This window comes from Athene noctua, chromosome 4 (genome assembly GCF_965140245.1).
Source record: "Athene noctua chromosome 4, bAthNoc1.hap1.1, whole genome shotgun sequence".
Lineage (NCBI taxonomy): Eukaryota > Metazoa > Chordata > Aves > Strigiformes > Strigidae > Athene > Athene noctua.
The window spans coordinates 2,881,160-2,904,182 of record NC_134040.1 but is presented as its reverse complement, the minus strand read 5'-3'; the positions used below and the strand labels follow the sequence as shown (position 1 = coordinate 2,904,182).

The window sequence follows — 23,023 nt, the reverse complement described above, 5'->3', positions numbered from 1 at the left end:
GCAGATGGATACTGTTTATTGGTTCTTTCCATCACATCTGAGTTACAGGTGCAAAAGTCACACAAACTGCAGGTATAAACATGTAAAACAATACAAAAATAAATGGAAAGGTAATTTTATATTTACTGAATCAAGTTGTGTAATAAATACAATAGGCAAAAAGCTTCAATCACACAATTCAGTTTAACTGAAGTTACAGTAGTGTTTGTAAATACAAGTTTTTAACTTAAAGTCGCAAATATTAAAGCATTGAGAACTAGTATAAAAGTGAATTTTGGCACATTGTAAAGTGAGAAGTGTTACATTAGTATCTGACTGTTGTGTAAAAATGAAGCAATTTCTCACTAGCTTTCTGAGGTACATTTTTTTTTTTTTTTTAAACAATCTAAAATTAGATCAACGATGCGGTTCTAACAACTCACAGTTTACAATTCACTATACTAGTTACAATTTTTCCCTTTTAAGAATACCAAAGTATTCCAGAGCTTAAATCTGTGCAAATTCGGAAAAGTTTCAATTAAAAAATAATAATAATAAAAACTTATTAGGGAACTTTTACATGCAACTTAACTCCTCCCCGCAATCGCTTCTGTTAATTGCAAAGTGTAAAATTGGACTAATCCCAAATTGCACAGCTTAATATAAAATACTCCCAGATTGCAGGGCAGTTCAAGTTGCAAGCGTTCCTCTCTTAAGTTTATCACATTTTTCTCCCTATAACTTCAGTAACTTCTGATCACACTCATTCTCGGTGAAGGAAAAAAAAAAAAAAAACACCACCACAAGCTGCTAACATGGAGGTCAGCAAAGCATGTAAACCCCTTGAGGACTCTCAGCACTTCTTCACACTATCAGAAATGCCTGGACACACAGTTACTGTTACCAATTTTCAAAATACAGTAAAAGATAAAGGAACAGTGTAATGGCACTTTTGCTGTATCCAAACATTTGTGGTTTAGAAATGGTGCTTTTTTTTTTTTTTTTTTTTTTTTTTAAAGTTTTACAGTAGCTAAAAAAATTTTCAAAACTAGATCCTTACGAGCATCTCAACCCTCACCTCAACTTCAAAAGAGTGAGGAAACCAGATTACCCTACAGATGGGGTTTGATACAGTATAAACATCTCTGACCAGAGTACAAAAGTTACGCTCTTCTAAAAAAAAAAGTGCTGCTGATTGTTAGAAGTAACTCCAAAATAATCAGCAACTGCTATTAAACTATCAGCAGCATCAGGCATTTACACATTTTAGTCCTCAAAGAGTTTTCTTTTAAACAGTTTAACCATTTGTGCTAATATTCTTCACTAGGTTAATTTTAAGTCCTTTCACCAAAACCGTATTTCCTTTTTTTAAAAAAAAAAAGAGGGTGCAAACAATACAACCCATGACATCCATTTATTTTATGCTTTGTGAATAAATGGTGTCATCTGCAAGGCACTACTATGTTTAAAGGATACCGCTGTCACAGTTTCACTATTTCGGTATTTTTTATTTTTTTTTTTTCCTCTGTTTTAAAGTCACAGTTTAAAAAAAGAAAAAAAAAAGAAAAAAAAAAAGATTGAGGTAATCAATTTATTTCAATACCAAAATATATTAATTGAAATAGTACCAGTATGGTGAAAGGTCTTCATAATACACAGCTATTACCATATAGCATGCAGTATATAAGTATACTAGGCCTTTGTTCCGAGCTCTTCTGCTTCAGTTTTTTAAGGAACGGCTCAATTTGCACAGTAGCACGCCCATTTTAAAGACTGATTTCCTTTTTGTTCACGGGGCATCTCGCTCGCAATTACAACTGGCGACGCCAACCCCAGATGAATTAGCCCCATCGACATTTAGTTTTGAGAGCTGCACAAATTGGGAGTTCTTAAAAGAGTTCAGCAGAGCAAAATAAGCTACAGCATCTTCATCTATCGCTCAATCAATTGCACTTAAACCTACTCCGTTATTGACTGACGCGCTGAGACAAAGCACCAGCCAAGTGCCTGCTGTCCCAACCACTGGTATTTCCTCCGGCATTACACAGTCATACCACTATTCTAGAAATATGGCTTTGCAGATTAGATAACTCGTACTGAAAAGGAGCACACTGGGTTTAAACTAAGTTTCTTGGCAAAGAACTAGAATTTGTAACGAATTTTCTAATGCCCCTTTTTATTGCAGTGTTACAACCAGGATTTTGTACTCTAATAATCCTGGCTTGATAAATAGCTTCATGCAACCAACTGTACTTAGTTTGTCAACACCCGCTAGCCCCCCGAATTCACTGCTAGCTACATTTACTCTACCAGGCACTACAGTATATTAAGACTAAAGTATAGCCATGCATAGATAAACTCACGAGCCTTATCATGATGCTCTATACCTGTAACAGGGGTTGCCCCAGAAAGCCTAGAAACAAACTAATCACTGGCTTTTACTGTACTTTAACAGGATACAAGGAGTTTATAAAGTCTCGTGGTGTGCAAAAAAAAAAAAAAAAAAAAAAAATTTCTTAAATTCAAACAGCTTTTAAAATCTAGTAGGAAAGCTAGTCACGAAACCTTACAACATCTATATCCCAATCTGCAGCACCTGGAATTTCACCTCTGCACCGTGTAACCCCCACAGCACAGGCACCCAGCCAGCTAGTAGCAATGTGTACCGAACATCTCCCTAAAAGGTGGTTCAGTTTTTGACAGGCTTATTGAAATTTCAGCCATTTCATATTCCAAAGGTAAAAAAAAAAAATATAAAAAAATTTAAGTAAGGCATAAAACTGTATCTAGCCTTAGGTTTGACAGCAGGAGTTAAATCTCATTTTTTTTCTGCCACAAAAAGAGACTGCATGGACACGTTGTAAGTATTTTAAATGTGCTGTAAGAAATTATTCATTCCATTTCTTACTGCATTACACACACCTGTCCAAAAATAAAGTTGCAGTTGTATTAAAAGGTTGAACTCTTCCTAAGGCAAAGGAATAAGAAATTAAAATTTCCTCCTGGACTGTTTTCACTTGACTAAATTCTGAACACACAGCATTCTACAATAATCTGCTTATTCAAATAAGCTTCAATAATGACCTTTAAGTAGCTGCTGGGGTACCTTCTGATACTTCAATCCGTGATCTATGAAGTCTCACTTAAAATGGTACTAAATTAAATTAAAGGACAAGTGGCCAGAATTCCTGTTACTATATCATTTAGTAATGCTGAGTAAAGGTTTTGTTGCAAGTACTTAAAACCCGGTGTTTCAGTTTAATGAAATGTTACGGCATGCAAATTCTTCTAAAAGTTTCAAAACCGAGTTCTTTCATATTTCAAGTGTATCTTAAGATATTTTTTACCTTTGGAAATAAGTCGTTTTCATGAAAAGGAATTCTTTACTAAAGAATCTCCCTCTTCTCTTGCTTTACTTAGTTTTTAGCAGTGAAATAAGAACCCTTCAGAGATAACCTTCTAAGCAGCAGCAAGTTGCAGATTACTGCCATTAATTTCATATATATTTTCTACAACACCAATAACAAGACTGTGAAGAAAGCAAGGTACCTCCACTTATCTCATTTCACCCTGAAATGTATAAACACCTTTTCTAAAGAAAAGCCACAATTTTGAATGCAGATTCAAACTGTGCAGAGATTATGAGACATGCTGTCCCCTCAGAAAAATGTTGATGCCTAAGTGCTCCCCCATTTCTCGCTTTGGGAACACCCTAAAAGCTGCAGGATCAGGGGCTCTTCTGATATTTTAAATGTTCCCCCATTTCTCGCTTTGGGAACATCGTAAAAGCTGCAGGATCAGGTGCTCTTCTGAGTTTAGTTTTTGAAGCGTTCCCCCATTTCTCGCTTTGGGAACACCCTAAAAACTACAGGATCAGGGGCTCTTCTGAGTTTAGTTTTTGAAGCGTTCCCCCATTTCTCGCTTTGGGAACACCCTAAAAGCTGCAGGATCAGGTGCTCTTCTGAGTTTAGTTTTTGAAGCGTTCCCCCATTTCTCGCTTTGGGAACACCCTAAAAACTACAGGATCAGGGGCTCTTCTGAGTTTAGTTTTTGAAGCGTTCCCCCATTTCTCGCTTTGGGAACACCCTAAAAGCTGCAGGATCAGGTGCTCTTCTGAGATTTTAAATGTTCCCCCATTTCTCGCTTTGGGAACACCCTAAAAACTACAGGATCAGGTGCTCTTCTGAGATTTTAAATGTTCCCCCATTTCTCGCTTTGGGAACACCCTAAAAACTACAGGATCAGGTGCTCTTCTGAGATTTTAAATGTTCCCCCATTTCTCGCTTTGGGAACATCCCCCAGTCCCACATGCTGACGTGCACCACTGCTCATCAACGCTCCTGTGCAACAAGTTTCAAGGGACACCCAGAGATTAAAGTGGTTTGATTATCTGCATGACAGACCAATTCCATGATTACATTCTGACCTACTAGGACATACAGTTCCGCTTCTTTTCTTCTTCTTTTAAATAAGTTTCCACTACTAGCCAGAGATTCCACGTGATGCTTTTTACATTCTGGAATTAAGGTGAAGTGGAAGCAAACCTGACAGTACAAACAGCTAAGCAGTTACCATATTAAAATGCCAACCTTACAGGAATGATCTCTTAAGTTTTAAAAGGAGTGCTGAAAACTGACATTTCACTTAATTTTCTAGTTAACCAGCAAGGACAACAGCATTTTTGGTTACTTACACTAGGTGGTTCAGAAATGCACAGAATGCATGTGCTTATGTCTTCTGCTCAAAGAGATCGTGATACTCTTGTTCTTCTAGTTCTCTGTTGTACTTCTCTATTTCCCTGTTGGCTTCTTCCAAGTAATCGTTCATGAATTGGTCCATTACTGATTTTGAAAAACTAAGGAAAAACATTTGCGCGAATAGAGTTCGTTAGAAAAGAATATGCAGGCTTGAAGGATGTGCCAGTTCAGGGACACTTACTGAAAGCAGAAATTCAAGGTATTACCTTCCGTGAGTCCTGCAGCCAGGCCTAACCACAACTACTCAGTATTACTGGGGAATAAAGGAGTTGCACAATAGACATTTCCCAATCAAGAGGAAGAATGTAAGAACAGCAACCCTACAGCAGGTCTGCAGATGTTTACAGCTGTTTTGGTTAAGTGAAAGTCTCAAAAACTGCCCCGAATTTACATCATCCCGAAGTGGTTAACCACGGCCTGTAGCTTTTATTGCCGAACACCAAGATGGTGATGGAGTAAAAGCCCAGGGAATATTGAAGTCCAACTTTGCTGTTAAGCTATTTTCTGCCTGTATACCGTAACCAGGAGCTTACCCTGCAGACAGAAGTCTGCTGGTTTAAAATTGTCCCACGGGGCACAGAAAATAACTGCTTTTTCTTATTCCAAAACAGAATCACAGAGCCCACTTGGATTTTTGTAAAGTCTGCTGAAGTTAAAGTGAAAAGTAAACGGGGAATACAAAACCAAATTTAAAATTTCGATAATAAAACCAAGACCAAAGCAATAGAAAGTTATGAAAACAAGAAAGAAGAACAGGAACACACTGGAACATTAGTATTAGTCTGGCATATTCTTGCCAAAAATATGATCAGGTTTAAATTTAAAAATAAAAATAATTTCTGGAAAGAAATCCAGAGGACTCTGCTTAGTTTATATTCTGTAAACTGACACCAAACAAGACGAGGAAGGACAGTGCATTTACAAAGGTGTATATGCCAGAATTTGTTATGTAAATCATACTGCTTGTACGCTGAAGTAGTTTTAAAATAAGGTTTTACTTGCTTACGTGAATTTAAAAAAAAAAAAAAATGCAACTCCACACCTAATTCTGAACACCCTGTTCATATTACTGCATTGCATTCAATAAAGGGTTTTCTTGTACCCAGTTGCAAAATGAGAGCAATCATCTAATATCAGCTTCACCAAAGAATATGTGGCACAGAAAAGGATGCTGCAGTAAAACCTAAACCAGCCCTGATGGTTTTTACTTGAGCGTGCGCACGCACATGCACGCACACAAAATTATATTCATTTGGAAGTTTTATCAGTCGTGACCAGGCATTAAGCAATATTACAGCACTATCTGGTTTGAAAAATGTTTCTTTGACAAGCTGTGGTCCATAAATTATTCTCTGCGCAGGCTCACATACAGTTTGGGGATTGTTTTGTTGGTTCTATTCTGTTTCTTAGATCATATCTCTGAAAAAGTGTTTTAACAGCAAGCTTCAAATGGCAAGTAGCCACGCACAGATTCAAGGAAGAAAACTTTTCACTTCATATTACCACCTACAAATCAAACTGGCTCTCCAGCTTTGACAGTATACGTTTTAGATTTGCACAGCCTGTTGCCTACCTAAAACCTTCAGAAAAAAAAACCCCTAGATTTGAAAGGATACATGGATGGTAGTCCATTTTGTCACCAAAAAAATTCACAAATTGAGTCCCGTTGTAAAAATAACCAGCTGGAAGTGGATCCAAGTGGCGTTTCACCTACATTCAGAAAGAATATACCGTACCTTAAACACTTAAAACTCAAAACTGCTTAGAGACAATCCTAAAAAACTTAAATAGATGAAAAGAAAAATTCCTATTGTTGAACTTCACAGCCAGGGAGGAAGGTATGGCTCCATATGGACTAGGGGAGTTAGAGACACTAACCACAGTCATGCCAAACTCTTAGGAACCCAACTCCAGAGATGGCACTTGCAACCTAAATGTAGTTGATGAGGGCAGGATGAGGCATTTGGGATCCTAATTTGCAAGCGACAACCTGCACAGCACAGGGAGAAAAGATGGGGAAAGGCCATTACAGTAACCAAAAGCGTAAGCTCGTCCAACGTCTTACACCTCACCCTACTTTTCAGAGCTAACTTAAGCTCTGAGATAACACCAAGATTTCTATCTCATATCCCTCCTGGATAGCCTCAGCTGTGTTTCAGGTATATCAAAAGACAGTAAACACCATGATAATTTAGTGCTCAGCAAGCTTGTTACGGCAGGTATGGGAGGTGCTCCGTCATACAACTGGATATTTAAGAAAATCAGTCAAAAGAAGGGTTTGTTATTAATTGCTCCTACTTACATGAATGTTTTTTATTTCCTGAAGGGTTAGCATTCCTCTGGTTTTCAGGGCTTTCCTCTGAGGTTTCTGTATGAAAAATAAGACCCCGGTTATGTACTACTGAGCAACAGTGTGATACTACAGTTCAGTTAAGAAAAAAACCAACCAAACAAAAAAACCCAACCCAAATAACCCAAACCACAAAACATAAAGTTCTTCCTTGAAAATGTGGATAACGGTAGTGAAATCTATGATCACATGCTATCGTGCTCAAGCCCAGCATAGAAGTACTTATTTTAGAAGCATGGATTTTCAAAATCAATTTTTAGACAGAATTATTCAACTATATTAAGGCACTTGCAACTATGGTCTGGAAACAAAGGTGCAAATTAAGTGATCTTACATCAAGCACCGGTAGAAATGACAAATTCTAAAAGTATTTTAACAATACAATTTAAATAGAGCTTTACTGCAAAAAAAGAAGACGACTGGCACAGGAACAGAAAAACAATCTAGTTTTTGGTCTGAAAAGTTTTATAATTCGTTTCTTTTATGCAGCACGCAGTATATCTCAGAACTACCCGAAACCCTACTATTTGTAGTCTTGAACTGCTTAAAGAGGAAGCACTTCACACCTGAGATAGCATTTCAGTTCCAAGCTCCACGTTATTACCCATGTGATTACATACAGAGTGTGAGATCCCCTCACAGAAAACGTTTATTTCCCTGAAGTAACACAACCTGCTAGAACAGAGCTGGGAATCTGAAGATCCTTAGAAACAGCTCCCACAATGGTCTGCAGGAAACTTTTTTTCCCTTCCTACGCAGCTTTTTAGAGTTACTCTGTAAATCCTAAACCATAAAGAAGTAACCGTGAGTATTTAACTAACAAATGTTTCAAAACGGGCATCGCAAAAGGGCACAGTTGGGACTGTAGGCTCAGGTTCCAACTAGAGTGCTAAAATAGGAAATCTGTATGGTTGAACAATTTCTGTCCAAGTGTATGTCCGAATCAAGCCTCAGGACTCACTTCTTAAGACATTCATGTGCAGCCTGGCAAAAGTAAAACCTGTTGGTATTACTCCTTAAGTAGCAGTGAACCATCTTGTCCTGCACTCCTCGCCAGGTCGTGTCCGTCCCTGTGCAAAGTGGCAACACATCACCACTGCAAAAAGTGCCTTCTAGGCTTTGTGATGTGCATATTCCCTGCTCCCTGCTCCAACTTCTGTCGCACAGGTACACTGGCCATGCAGAAATCCATGAAGTCTTACAGAGCTGCACACGACAAATTAAGCAAAACACAAAAAAAAAACCCACCCCACCCTATACCCTCCGTTTCAATGGATTACTTCCAAGGAGGTTTAATTTAGTGAATCAAAACAGGTTTTCAGCTTTGCAGCATTCAGATACTTCAAGAAGATTTATTTCATACTACACTTTAGCTTTTGGCAACCATGTCTCAACTAAACCATTTTGTGTTTATTTTGGACGTTGTCCATTTGCTCAAGTGTTCAAGAGCAGCTCAATCCATGACTTAGCTGGAGCAGATATTAAAACAATACACAAATTGCAATACACATTTGCAAACTGTTAGTCCTCTTTCTGAAAGACGTTTACACCCTGGAATGCTAATACTTTGGTAGAAGAGAAAGGAGATGAAAAAAAAAAATAATTTGTTTTATCAAGGAACCTTAGATTCCTCCTTTTGTTGTTAAGAAATGCCAAACAGATCACGCTGAACATTAGTAAATGTGCCTACAAACCTGTTTTGCAGTTTCTCTGAGCCAGTCTTTTATATCCTCTTCCTTGAGAGAGCAGCCAATGAACACAAGGAAGCACTCCTGTTGACTGCTGCAATCTCTGTTATCGCTTCGTGAATCAGGAGGAGTCGGCCCCTCCTGAACAGGCACAAGGCTTAGTGAATTAGATGATGTGTTGTGGCACACCTCAATCACTTTATCAGCATCTATCAAGAAGATGGAAGGAAAAAAAGCATACTCATAATTGCTTATCTAAGCTTAACGTCAACACATTGGTGTGGACAGAATACAGTCCCTAAAAGTTTTCAAATGCATTTACATGCAGTGCGATCACAAGACAACACATTAAATAGTCATTTGCCCTTACCTGAAAACTTAACTTTGCCCATGATGTGATAAATGTTTCCAGAAAAAGGACTTGGCTTGAGCAATGACTTAATCGCTGTTTGAAACAGAAGACAAATAGATTATCTCACTTATTTTTCTCCTCCTCAGTGTAGCTTTTGGTCAGACCTATGCTACAGGTCTCTAATCCACATCCTACTGCTTGAGGGGAAGAAGCTGCAGTGTCCCCCGGAGCCCCACTACGTAACATTTCTCTACGTTCTCATTTCTTTGCTATGGTGGGAAATTACATGTTTGGCAGAACAAACGCTTACAGTGTGTGGAAAGTAAAATGGTGCTCCTTAACATTGTTTTGCTAAGGAAAGAACGAAAGGCATGATTATATAGCTACTCTAGTAGCCTGACAGGGTTATGCCTATTTTCTAGTAACTACAAAGAATTATTTGGCATAAAAAGTAGAAGCTGATGATCGCTTAGAAAAGGTTATTTCAACACTACTAAATAAAATTAAACATAAAATAAAAAGCAAACATACGAAGATAAGTGTCTCAGTCTCTAGAAACCAAAAAATTTCTGAAGAAATTAGATTTTCATTGGAACAAAAATTTCCAGAGCAGACACCAAAGAAGATAATTTACTGTACTTTAAGGAAGGAAAGCTGAATTTTCAATTTAAAAGTTTACTCCAGCAGTAATTAAATAACTGTGCTACATCAGTGCCTTCATTCCCTTCTATTCCTCAGTATTCCAAATTTGGATTTAAATCAAGTCAGTCAAAGTTCATTTGTACCTTTACATTTGGTCACAAATCGTGTTTTTTCTAGAGGACGATTAAACCACACACAGATCTGAACCATCGGAGGGAAGACAGACCCAGCTCCGTATTTGCCTTCATACCTGAAGACAAAAACAAACACACAGCTTCAGCTTACAGAAAAACACACATGCTTGTTCTCTTCACCTAACAAACTTCTTAAAAGGAACATTTATTATTTCACCACAGGTTAGCCTTGCTCATAGGAAGAAAAATAAGATTTCTTCTCTACGCCATCCATGAAAATGTAATATTAACAGCATTAGGTTGTTCAAAGCACTCAGAACTCCTTTTGATGCTCTTCCCACTGTAATTTCTTTTGTTCTCACATACTGTCTACGTACTATTCTTGCTATACTATCATCACATAGATTAACAGTTGTTCAAAAGTTTTAAACACTTTCTTTCCCCACGTTCTCTCTTTCCCTTCGGCTCCATTCAATCCCCAGCAGTTCTGACATCCCAAACTCTGTTCCTGTTTACTTTAGGAGCTTCATTTGCATCCAATTTAGAGCAAGAATTAGGAATAAAAACATATACCTACATACAAGACTGGCAAGGTATGGCAAATAAATTGTGCTTCCAGCTCTATAAACTTAACTAGAAAACAGTTAGCCAAGAGTTATAATGGCTGACAGGTTTATGTTTTCTGCCAAATAGGTGCAGCATGGATAACTGCAACAAGATGTGTAAAGAACCCTGAACCATGAAAAATACCACTCAGTATGAAATGGAAAGCTTGGTACCATGTATTAGTGTGCCCTTAGCCTCTGCCAAGACTGTCAATAAGGTTGCTGGTTTTTATAAATAATTGTTCTGCTAATAGCTAGACTGACACAGCAAGTTCATTCCAGTAAGGCTGAATAGCTGTCAGAATGAAATTACTCTAGTCATTATTGACCTCACCCCTCCTAATCCTTCCCAGCTTATTCCCAGAGGGTTCTTTTCTATTCTTCTGAAAAGCAACAGCAATCTTGCCATTGATTTAAATGGTGTCCAGAAAGGATCCTTTACCCCATAAAAGGACAGCAATCATGTATCTACTAAGCATACTCATCAGCTCCCTTTTTAAAATGATTTACAAAGCCAATGCCTGTTCCAAATGAGTAGTCTTGAAAAAAAAAAAAAAATGTTAGCGAGATTTTTTAATCTTCAAGTTAATTAGAAAAATAGTTTTAATATTTCTCAGTCTAGATACTTGCCAGCCAGGATACATTAAATACCGAGCTCTCATCATCTGAGGATTTGAAAAACTGCTTTCCGAGAGAATTAATTCAATATCCTCATTCCTATAAAGAGATGAAGATCAAGATTTTTAGTTTTATAAGTTCAATAAAATGGCCACTATCTGTATGCTACTTATATAAAACAGAACGTGTTAGTCACAGTAAAATTAAGAGTATTTTTCCCTTAGTGTGACAGTAACAGTAATGCAAGTCATACTCTGCAAACAAAAACATACATCTGCTAGTCCCTAGACTTACATGACCATAAATGTAAAGGAAAGATGCCTTTTGCATGAGAAATAATTAAGAGAAATCTGCATTTCCTTTGTATAAGTTACCCGAGTAAAACAAGAGAATTCAAGTTTCTAAGTGCATGTATCCCTTCCGCCAAAAGTGACAAATACTGGGCAGTGATTAACGTTACCTAGTTACAACTCCATTTTCTGCCAAGATGAATGAAACAGCAGGATTTGCTGCTCGGATAAGGCTCTGCAGTTGCATAAGGAGTGGATGCTTCTGCTCTGTAGCATGACTTGTGAAAATCACGGTACTCACTAGTCCTGTGTAAGGAAATCAGAGGATAGTATACAGAAGTCAGGTATGCAACAGTGACTAAAAAACAATTAAGCAACATAACAGCCATTCTTCTCTCATTTTCCTTCCATCTTACTACACTGAAGAGAAAAAAAAAAACCACCACACAACAAAAAAAGCAAGGAATCTTTCATCTCACAGAAATAATTTAAACTCAATTAATCAAAAGAATCAATTAAAAGAATCAATTCATACAAGAATCAATTTGAGAACTAGTTTAATAAAAAGAGTAACATTTAAAGCCTTTTGGCAAATTCAATGTGTAGGAAGAGAGGTTAAACAGCTAAAAAAAAAAAAAAAAAAAATCAGTGTTTTGGACTTTGACAGTTGCCACTTTCAAAAAACAAGAGAAGGGGTTTTTTGGATCAGTTTTTAAAGAAAGACCCTGAAATGGTATTCAGACAGCAGGTCTGAACCCAGAAGGCAGCAAAAAAAAGATAACAGAGGGAAAAAAAAAAAAAAAAAAAAAAAAGAAAAACTATTTGTCCTGAGCCCCAGTTCCCTAAAAGACTCAGCTGTGTCACCAGAAAAGCAATTCCTTTTCCAGACTTCACAGTATCTCCTTCACCTTGCACCTAGTGCCAGTGATTTCACTGATGAAATGGTGACTCTGCTAAGGAAAAACTTTCCCAGATTTGAAGATGGCAACACAGTCTTCACGTTATACCTGCAGTCTTGCCAGGTATAAGGCAAGTTTCATGTTAAATGAGAGCCAACCCCTGCTACTGCGGATGTCTCTGAAGGCAATCAGAAATAACACACAGCAATCACAGCCATCAAGCCCTGGGCCCTGGAAGGGATTCTCATTAAGGAAAAAACGAGAGATGACATATCGCAATTATATCAAGAATATTCCAATTATATCAAGAAGGTGTTGCATCAGAACAAATTTCAGCCCAATTCCTCAAAGAGATTGCAGTGCCAACTCCTTGGGACTCCCTAGGATGTCAGTATTGGCCAGAACGTGTAAGGAATGCTATTTTTCTCTGCTCAATGTGGGCAGCTCATTTCAGACACTTCCCTGTAAGTACAAGTAGAGTGTAAGACAGAACTGTAAATTCTCAAATATCCATGAAGAATTGAACCAGGACACATGTCTCCTGCCCCCAACTCATCACTATTTAAAGCAGAATATGTAAAGAAGCTCACACTGTGATCTGCTGCCTACAGTTATTCCTGATCTTCACAGAAGTTCTTGAAGTCCACCAACCCTTGCAGAGAGGCTTCTTTACACACAAATTCCTACACCAAATGTTTCTGGGGTACTTGCATTATACCATATGCTCCCAGTCACTCTTACTCGCATCACTGACCCTTTCAGGCAAGAATTTGAATAATAAGCCAAGAAAATTTCCATCATCAGTATTTCTCTTTTTTTAAATCTCCCGCAGAAGTTTCCACTCCAATTTCAGAAACATCTAAGTCTTCTCCAACACTGCTTTTGAGAAAGATGGGGGGGTGGTGGGAGAACAGCAAGCACGCTTAGAAATTCAAGTCACACGCATGCTTGAAATTATTATGTAGATCATGTAATTAAGATGAAAAGTATGAATAAGCTAATCGACAACCACCACATTATGAGCGTGCTATGCACAGTGGTTTTTTTTTTCCTTAATATCGCCAAACTTGATATTAATTTAAAAGTCAAGTTTAATTAAAAGCATAGTTATACTTTCTGTGAAGTTGGCACAGAACAATAAGGAGGCTGCAGAACATAAATGCTATGAAGCATCCATCACAGTCAGAAGCACTGTGCCTTGGAGAGAATAGGGAATTGTCAAGACTAAGCTGGCAAAGTTGAAAGTTAAGAAAAAGAAAAGGAATAAAAAAAAAATCTAGCAAATCAGAAGCCTGTGCATCTTGTCTCATGCTCCTCACCCACACTCTTTCTCTGTCACTCCCCATTTCATTTGTGCTTGCCGAAGGGGAACAGCTTTTGGGCACTAGCTGTCATTCTCAGCTGTAAACTCCTTCGCCACCTTGGAAGTAACAGGAGACTGCTCAGAGCCTGGGGAACCTGCAGGCTTTGGCTCTGCACACATGGATGCGTAAGTCTTGTAGGTGCCAGTATCCCACAGAAATCGGTCCTGGGTTAGTAGGCAACGGTCTGCGACACTGAACTGACTGACAAGTGGTATAATCCAGAAGAAAAATAGCTGAGAAGTGGGAGATGCCTACTCAGCTCTAGCAACAATTAATTTTGATCTTGTCTATTTAAAATTGCCACTGCCCTCTCTGTTGCTACTGCATTTTGAAGACCATTCAGTTTTGTATAATTCCTTATTAGAGGAAAAAAAAATTAAAAAAAAAAAATCTTTGCAGCCTGGGGAATAGCACATTCAATAGAAGCAGTAAAGAAACAGGAGGGATGGATTAAAAATATCTATGCTTTACAAAAATAATGGATCCTCTTTACTCCCAAATGTACAATGGTGATGTCTTAATCTGTAAAACAACTTCACAAACAACACCAGGGATGCCAGCGTGCCCTTAGACTAGTGAAGCGTCATCTTACAGCTTCTGTGCAAGAAGGGGGGAAGAAGAAAAAAAGAAAGAGGCGGCATATTGGGAAGGAGTGAGACAAAAGGAAATTACAGCACACAGATGGTGGCGAAGTTTTTTTGGAAAAGTTTAAACAAGTACGCAAGGGAGAGACAAAGCAAAACTGCTAACGTTGGTCCCTCTGCTCAAGGCTTTATCAGTTCTCTCTGATTCTCACCCATTTGTTAGACTTGTGGCCTCCCAAACAGAACGTGATGTCACATAAAACGATGTCCTGCTGCTCACATGCATAGGTACCCCTTCATTACAGAGAAAGCCACACCACAGAGGAGACCTGGAAAGCAGCAGCAGAAGGCTAACCCCACTCCCTCCCAAAATAGCAAGATATAACGTGGACAAGGTAAGTATCCAAAGGTCTAATTAATTCCTGCTTGCCTACACCCACACTTGTCTTTTCTTACACCCTCACGGCAAGTTTTCAGACTGATACAACATCCAGTATGACACTGTCTTGGCCCACTGACAGTACAGTGACACAAAATAGGACGAATATCTCTCAAAGTGGATGTCTCATTAAATATTCCTATTGTTGCACCAGAAATGATTTCTCAATTATGCCAAAGTAAATTCTCTGCTATACATGTGATACAATTCTGCATTTGTCTGGAAAGTTTAAGAGTGTACCACATCTCAGTTCAAAGCATACTTTTCCTCTTAAAACTTTTTACACAAAAATTGCTCCTATTCATGTGAAACAATTTGCTTTACAGGAATAGACCTCTAGGCTATCTAATGTCACATTTTGTATCTGAAAACTAGATGACAAAACCTTGCAACATGCAGAAATAATTTGCTGCCAGAAGAACATTCTTCTAACCTCCGGTATTTTTCCTTCTTTCAGTGTTTGGACCAGAAGAAAATTAGCTATGCTTGTCCTAAGCATTTTTTAGTTCTTCCCTGAACAATGACAAATTCTCACCCAATCAGGTCTGTACAATTGCACTTAAAAAAATAAAAAAAGATAGCTTTAAGTATTTATTCTTTTTTTTCACTCTGTCCGAGAACAAAAAGGCATTGCACTCTTAGTAGTTATTGATACTTCGTTATATTCTTAACTCTCCTGCTCTCCTCAATTTCAACCATGACTATAACCATGATGCTCATCTGTTAGCCAGTTCCCCAATTTGTAGCATCAACATTTTTTGTCCAAATAAGAAAAAAGTACTGATTTCTATAATAGCACCTACATAATTTCTAGCTTGTTCATTCTTTCGAGTTCTTTTGCATTTCATTCTTTTGGGCTCCCTTCACATATGAATAAGAGGTGACATAATTCCAGCAGCAAAACAGAGCTCTACAGAGTCTAAACAGCCTCAAGAAGAGTGCAGCATCCTACTCTGACAACTGCATTTAAATACAAGAAACTACCATCCTGCAGTTCACTTGGGAAGACGTGAGCGTAAGAACAGAAAGTCACGCTGCAGTCCGACAGCGACGTAAAAAAAAAAAAAAAAAAAAAAAAAAAAAAAAAATTCTAACTATCATTAGTCTACTCAATTTCAGGCTGAGCTTATAGTCTTCCTACAACAAAGACTACCTGACTGGAGAGATCTGTTCTCATATATACATACACATCACATGTACTGGTGTTAATGTTGTAAACCTGCTTTATAACTGTTAATAACAACTGCAAAGGTGCTATAGCCCCATTTGTTTCTGCTCTTGAAACTTAAAGAACTTATTTGATGGTAGGTCAGGAAGGATCGTATCCCATTTATGCCCACAGCTGCTCTAAGTTCCAAGCCCAACAAGGAGGACATTTCAGAGTCAGGATATAAAACTGAATGGAGGCAAGAAACAGTTCTTTTGCAAGTGAGCTTTTTTGCCTGCTGCAGTGTCAAATGAACCCTGCAAGGATCCTCCATGCTGCTTTAAGAGGAGGATATGGGGAATGAGGTAATCAGCTTGTTTTTGCCTTTTTTAAAATAGCAGAAAGGAGAGCTCCTTTCCTCATGCCTCCCCAAAAGGGGATGGAACTCAAGTCCAATCCATTTTGCTCCTAGATTAACAAAACAGCACAAGTTACAGCAGTTCAAGGTAAGCAGTTTAACTCATGGTCCTCAGACACCCTTCCTCCAGCTGAGGACAACCAGAACGCACCATGCTCCATACCTGGACGTTTTCTTCAGGTGCCTATGGTGTTAAATAAAGTAACGTCTGCTCTGCACAGATGGTTCTTATCTCTAAGAGTTTATCATGATCCTCTGACGACATGCATTTACAGTGTATTTATTTGGCCATATGGGTCAGCTACTTGTTCTGCAGAGCTTAAAGTCAAGAGAAGTGACACGTACCTTGTGAACACTGGTCCAAGAACTTGGGAAAAAGAAGCCTAAAAAAAAGAAAAATGTTTGTATATCAAGAATGGATATTATTATTTAAGTACAGCATTTACATTCATTTGGACACCGACAGCTAGAGTCTTACTATCCAACCCATTTTCGTGTTTCCTTTCTTCAAGCCATGTAACTGGAACTTCCCTGTAGGTTATGTCTTTCAGGAGTTCTTCCCCAAGAATTACTTTTGTAGATGGTTTTAATTCTTTAATGGATTTGAGAGCCAATTCCAACCACACAACCTATTCTAGGAGATCAGAAAGGCCTCAATATTACTTTAATTCCTATTTAAACAACGGGAATTTTAAAGCTTGCCCTAAAGAACACAGTGGGGGAACTCTTCATGGAAGGGTTGTATGTACATAATGCTTTCTGTACATATCATACCATTTTTTGCTACTGTGTGAGACAAGGGACTATTAAAAAAAGCTCCAGAGGAATTTAGTACTTTATCTGTTTCCCTTCAAGTACCTCTCCCCTGCCCTGGCTTACTGTTCAACACAGGGAAGAGATTCATGCTAGGCTCGTGAAAGAGCTAGATCTCTACAGTAATGATCTCTGAGACAGGAAAAGGCTTTTATTTTCTTGACTGCAAAAGTTTCAAGTCAGATACATAAAAATCACTCTGCTCGATTCGCACAGCGAAATCACCAAAGTTTCCCAACTGAAAGATTTGTCACGGGCAGTACATGGCTACTCGGTAAGTTCTTATCAGAAGAAACTTCAAAGCGAGACACAAATAGTCTACAGCATAGGCTAAGCCTCTTCCTTCAATTGCTACTGCACTTCAGGAGACAAACAATGTTAGTCAAAGGATTGCAGGCTACTGCTGCTATAAATACAACTCAGTACCATGAGCAGTAACACGTTAGTAAGTTTAAAAAAAACCCCTAATTGTCTTTCCTATAATTATGGAAAAAACAAGTTGAAACAGCACTCCAGCATCAATTCACCAATATTTTATGTAGCCTTTATTATTTATTTACACTCTTTGTCACGGAGACAAAAAGCAGCAGTAAGGTAATGTCTACTTATTGACTCGTGCAAAGCACAAGAAGCTTATTGTTTAGTGTCTTAAAAACAGCTAGGAAGTTTAAGGAATGCACTTTTTTTTTCTAAAACGATTGGGCAGTTCACCTCTAAACTGATGTACAAAGTTTTATCACAACTAGCAGCAATGCTAAGAACTCTGACGACTGTTAACTGCTTTCCCTGACTTTTAACAAACCCACTGCAAGGCATAATTGCAAAATTTAAGTTTTACAATTTTACAGACCGGTCTATGCAATTAGTTCCATGTTTGAAGTGCAGAGCACATAGATAAACTATGAAACAGCAACCATACCGCACTATTTTAAAATGTCAGCGACTTGGCTTTGCTACTGTTTCCTCCCCACCCTGCCGCTGCAGTAACCCAGGATATCAGATTTTAATACTTGCGATGCTTTTGCTTCCGTGCTTTGTCAGTCTCTTCAACAAAATTTGGGACTGCTTCCCGTAAGTTCTGTATTTTAAATCTGTAAAGTCTCCACTGAATGTTCAAAAGCAGTGATACAATCATAACCCAAACTGAGATGCACGTCTCAATTTTAAAGACTCACCGAAAGATTGTGAGAAAAAGAGTGATTTAAAAAGCATGTGCGACAGGACAGTTCACCGCCCAGATTTTATGAAGTCTTTAGTCCGAGTATATGTATTTAAGTAGTATTTGTTTATTCTTCCACAAGCTAAACTTTTATTAATATTATATATAATTATATATGTAGTGGAAACCAAGTGTCATCATTATAAACCAAACAGCACTTCAAAGATCATCCAAGATGGATTACCTAGCAGTTTTATATGAAATTTAAGATAGTTTAATGACAATTAACCATGATATAGATCTAATTATTATAAAAGTTAGCTCATAAACTTACATACCTATTTTCAAACTAGTAAAAAAAAAAAATAATCTTAAAGTATACCTATGTTCCATATAGCAACTCAGAGGCTCTACACAAGTATTAACCGCTCCAATGATGAAAGACGACTTCACATCTGGGTCAGGATGAGTTTGCAGAGCCTGCACGACATCAATGACATCGGTATATCTGTAAGAAAACAAAACAGAATATGGTTTCAGAGAAACAGAACGACACATCTCAACATCTAGTAAGAAATCAATTGCTTGCAAGAAGGTTAGATTTCTAAAAAAGCCTACCAAAAACAGTTATAAAGCAGATCAAAACTTGGCAAATCCAGACAAATTAAGCCGACTCCAAGTAACATTAGAAATAAATTCTTGACAACAACAGAGAAAAGCAGTATAAATTTTGCACTGAACAACAAGTCTGGCTTTCAGTAAGCACAAAAAGCACAACGTCATACAAATATGTTACGCCTGCTGCCAAGCATATTAAGCTCCAAATATGATTCAAGCAAAAACGAAAAAAGAAATTAAAAAGCAACACCTCTCACTTATCAGCACTCCAATTTAAGCGTGCTTCTATAATTAACTTGTGCATTTTTTTTATCAGTACTCCAGCCACTGCTGCATTATATTTCTGTATGATAACAAAGCTTAGGTGAAGTGGCGTTTTTATCTGAAGTATTTATTTCTCAGTCAATTACAATCTTCTCTCAAAACTGCACTGTCAGTTATCGAGTTGATGGATTATTTAGAGAACTCCAGCTACTTTACAGCTGTCTACACCAACACTCAACTACCTAGGCAGAACGGAAAACCTGTAATTAGCTGTTCCTGAAGCCAGCGCTGCTACCAGAATATCCGTTATTTTGCACATCCCTGGACTTTATACCACTCAGTAAGTATCTGACTTTAATATAAAAAAAAAAAAAAAAATTTTTTTAGCACCATCAGAATGACCATAATTAAGAAAATCCTAAGATCCTTATTTATGCTCTTAGTGAAAAAGGTGAACACTTGGGAGCCTGGGAATCAAAACCATTCCAGCCAGGTTAGGGTAGCACTTCCCTCAGGCTAGTTCATGTAACTGCTAATGACTCAGAAACAGAGTGGGCAAACATACTGCAGCTGATATTTGTTCTCAGATGCTACACTTGAAATGGAAATGTCAAACAGAGGCGGCTCAGAGTCGTCACATTTATTCCACAAGAAAACTGGTATTTATCGGAAACATGTTAATCCGTCTTGCTTCAATATCACCTGCTGTATCGAGTGAAGAGCGTATTTCTAACAGCCTGCTTTCGGCTAGGAGTCTCAGGTCATAATCACAGACCCATAGAATAGGTTGGGTTGAAGGGACCTTAAATCCCCTCCAGTGCCACCCCCTGCCCCGGGCAGGGCCACCTTCCACCAGCCCAGGTTGCCCAAAGCCCCGTCCAACCTGGCCTTGAACCCTTCCAGGGAGGGGGCAGCCACAGCTTCTCTGGGCAGCCTGTGCCAGGGCCTCACCCCCCTCACAGGGAACAATTTCTGCCTCAGATCTGATCTAAATCTCCCCTCTGTCCGTTTAACCCCGTTCCCCCTCGTCCTATCCCTCCCCCTGATGACGAGTCCCTCCCCCCGTTCCCGCAGCCCCTTTCAGCCCTGGGGGGCCGCTCTAAGGTCTCCCCAGAGCCTTCTCTTCTCCAGCTGAACCCCCCAACTCTCCCAGCCTGTCCTCACAGGGGGGCTCCAGCCCCCCCAGCATCTCCGTGGCCTCCTCTGGCCCCGCTGGAGCAGGTCCGTGTCCTTCTGCTGTTGGTGCCCCAGAGCTGGACCCAGCCCTGCAGGGGGGTCTCCCAGAGCGGAGCAGAGAGGAAGAATCCCCCCTCACCCTGTGCCCACCCTGCTCGGGGTGCAGCCCAGCACACGGGTGGCTTTCTGGGCTGCCAGCACACATTGCTGCCCCATGTTTCATCCATCAGTACCCCCAAGCCCTTCTCCCTGGGGCTGCTCTCAAGTCCTTCATTCCCCAGCCTGTACTGATACTGGGCCTTGTCCCTACGAGCAGGACCTTGCCCTTGACCTCATTGAACTCCATGAGGTTTGCACGTGCCACCTCTCCACCCTGTCCAGGTCCCTCTGGATGGATCCCTTCCCTTCACCACACAGCTTGGTGTTGTCAGCAAGCTTGCTGAGAGTGCACTTGATCCCACTGTCTATGCCACAGATGAAGATATTAAACAGTACTGGTTCTAGTACAAGCCCCTGAGGGACACCACTTGTCACCATTCTCTAATCTGGACACTGAGCTATGGACCACGACCCTCTGGATGTGACCATCCAACCAATTTCTCATCCACCCAACAGGCCACCCACCAAATCCATTTCTCTCCAATTTAGGGAGAAGGATGTTGTGGAGGACTGTGCCAAAGGCCTTACAGATGTCCAGACAGCTGACATGTGTAGCTCTTCCTTTGTCCACTGATGTAGTCACTCCATCCTAGAAGGCCATGAGGTTGATCAGGCAGGACTTGCCCTCGGTGAAGCCGTGCTGGATGTCTCAAAACACCTCCCTGTTCTCCATGTGCCTTAGCACAGCTTCCAGGAGGATCCTTTCCATGATCCTCCCAGGCACAGAGGTGAGACTGACAGGTCAGTAGTTCCCAGGGTCCTTCTTTCTACCCTTTATAAAAACAGGTGCAATGTTTCCCTTTTTCCAGTCACTGGCGACCTCACCTGACTGCCATGACTTTTCAGATATCCTGGAGAGTGGCTTGGCAACTACATCAGCCAATTCCCTCAGGACTCTGGGAAGCATCTCATCAGGTCCCATAGACTTTTGTATATTCAGGTTCCTCAAGTGGTCATGAACATGATCTTCTCTTACAGTGGGAGGGACTTTGCTCCCCCTGTCTCGTGGTCCACCCACTTGAGAAGTGTGGGAAGAGAGGCTGCCAGTGAAGACTGAGGCAAAAAAGCTGTTGAGTACCTCAGCCTTCTCCTCATTTGTTACCAGTTTGCCAGTCTTGCTCATTGACAGGGATTCACCGTCTTTCACTTTCCTTTTCTGGGTTGACATTTGTAGAAGCCCTTCTTATTGTTCTTTGCATCTCTTACCAAGCTCAGCTCCTGCTGTGCCTTGGCGTTCCTGACTCCATCCCTACACGACCAGGCAGCATCCCTATAGTCTTCCCAGAATACCTGTCCCTGCTTCCACTGCCTGTGCATTTCCTTCTTGCCCTCTGGTTTGACCAGCAGGTCTCGACTCAGCCATGCCAGTCTCGTGCCTTCCTTTCCTGATTCCTTACACCTGGGGATCGAGAGCTCTTACACTTTATCAAAAGCATCTTTAAAGTTCTGCCAGCTCTGGTTTGCTCCCTTGTCCCTGAGGGCAGTTTCCCAGGGGGTCCTGCTAATTCCTTGAACAGCTGGAAGTTTGCTTTCCTAAAATTCAGGGTCCTGACTTTACTTTTTGCCTGCTCCATATCCCTCAGGACTGCAAACTCCACCAGTGTGTGACCACTGCAGCCCAGGCTGCCTCCAATCCTGACACCACCGATTAGCTCACTTGTGTAGGTGAATTCAGATCCAGTATCACATCCCCTCTGGTAGGGCTGTCTACTGCTTGGCTTAAGAAGTTATTCCCAAAGCATTCCAGGAGTCTCCTGGATCGCCTACAGCTCGCTGTGCTACTTTTGTAGCAGATGTCGAGGTGGCTGACGTCCCCCAGCAGGACAAGAGCCTGTGAGCTCTTTATGGAGCTGCTCGTTCTGAACTACGGAGGCTCAGAACATACCATCACAGAAGTGATGTGCAAAAATTACACAAAAATTTATTTGGATTGCAACTCACGCACAGTATTGCCTCTCTTATCTTTTATCAGCCGGAACTTTGAAAGTTTGTGTCAGATTTTTTGTAGCTAATACTGCCAAAGAATCCAAGCAAGGACTACTAGGAATGCAAAGGAAAAGCAAGCATCTGTGCACACTAAATAGTTGCAAAAAAGCAAAGAGTGGTTCTTATGCTTACTGTAACACACCTGTTCTCTGTTTAAAAACTTCAGCAAAAGTCACAGTAGCTTACATTTTAAAGTTTGTACTTAGAGGAAAAAAAAAAAAAATCCTGCAAACTGAATGGACCATTTAATTCTGGAAACTATGAATTTATTTATTAAAGATTCTCTAGCACTCACCGGTCTTTCAAAAGTTCTAGGTACTGTAAGCCCTTGACAGGTGTAATTATAGTCTTTATGTCACACCATATCACACCTCCTAAATTTAATTTCTATTCCACAGCAACTCAAATTAAATTTTACCAAAATGTGCTCATCTAATGCCTTAAAGACAATAGATCTTCCTCTGAAAGAAATAGGGAGGTGCTCCACCCCCATTTTTCATCAAAACCATTTCAGCAAAATTTTAAAGGAAATTATGTAGGAAAGGTAGGGCAAGTAATCAGCTAACATGCTTTCCAGCATTC

The 23,023-nt window shown here is 39.6% G+C and overlaps 1 protein-coding gene across 2 annotated transcripts in view; it reads right to left on the bottom strand.

Annotated features, from left to right (window-relative positions):
* DNAAF9 (dynein axonemal assembly factor 9) overlaps positions 1 to 23,023 on the bottom strand; it is an 83,852-nt gene continuing 60,829 nt past the window's right edge. Inside the window, exons 28-37 of one of the 2 annotated variants that reach the window (XM_074904261.1) lie at positions 18,621 to 18,746; positions 16,612 to 16,649; positions 11,586 to 11,721; positions 11,138 to 11,224; positions 9,912 to 10,018; positions 9,145 to 9,219; positions 8,781 to 8,983; positions 7,039 to 7,104; positions 6,353 to 6,446; positions 1 to 4,820 (exon numbers count right to left, since the gene is read on the bottom strand). In XM_074904261.1, coding sequence (XP_074760362.1) covers positions 4,708 to 4,820; positions 6,353 to 6,446; positions 7,039 to 7,104; positions 8,781 to 8,983; positions 9,145 to 9,219; positions 9,912 to 10,018; positions 11,138 to 11,224; positions 11,586 to 11,721; positions 16,612 to 16,649; positions 18,621 to 18,746 — 1,045 coding nt within the window. In that variant the 3' untranslated portion in view covers positions 1 to 4,707. Of the gene's footprint in view, positions 4,821 to 6,352; positions 6,447 to 7,038; positions 7,105 to 8,780; positions 8,984 to 9,144; positions 9,220 to 9,436; positions 9,478 to 9,911; positions 10,019 to 11,137; positions 11,225 to 11,585; positions 11,722 to 16,611; positions 16,650 to 18,620; positions 18,747 to 23,023 lie in introns of those variants that run through there. The other variant, XR_012633522.1, reaches the window with a different exon arrangement.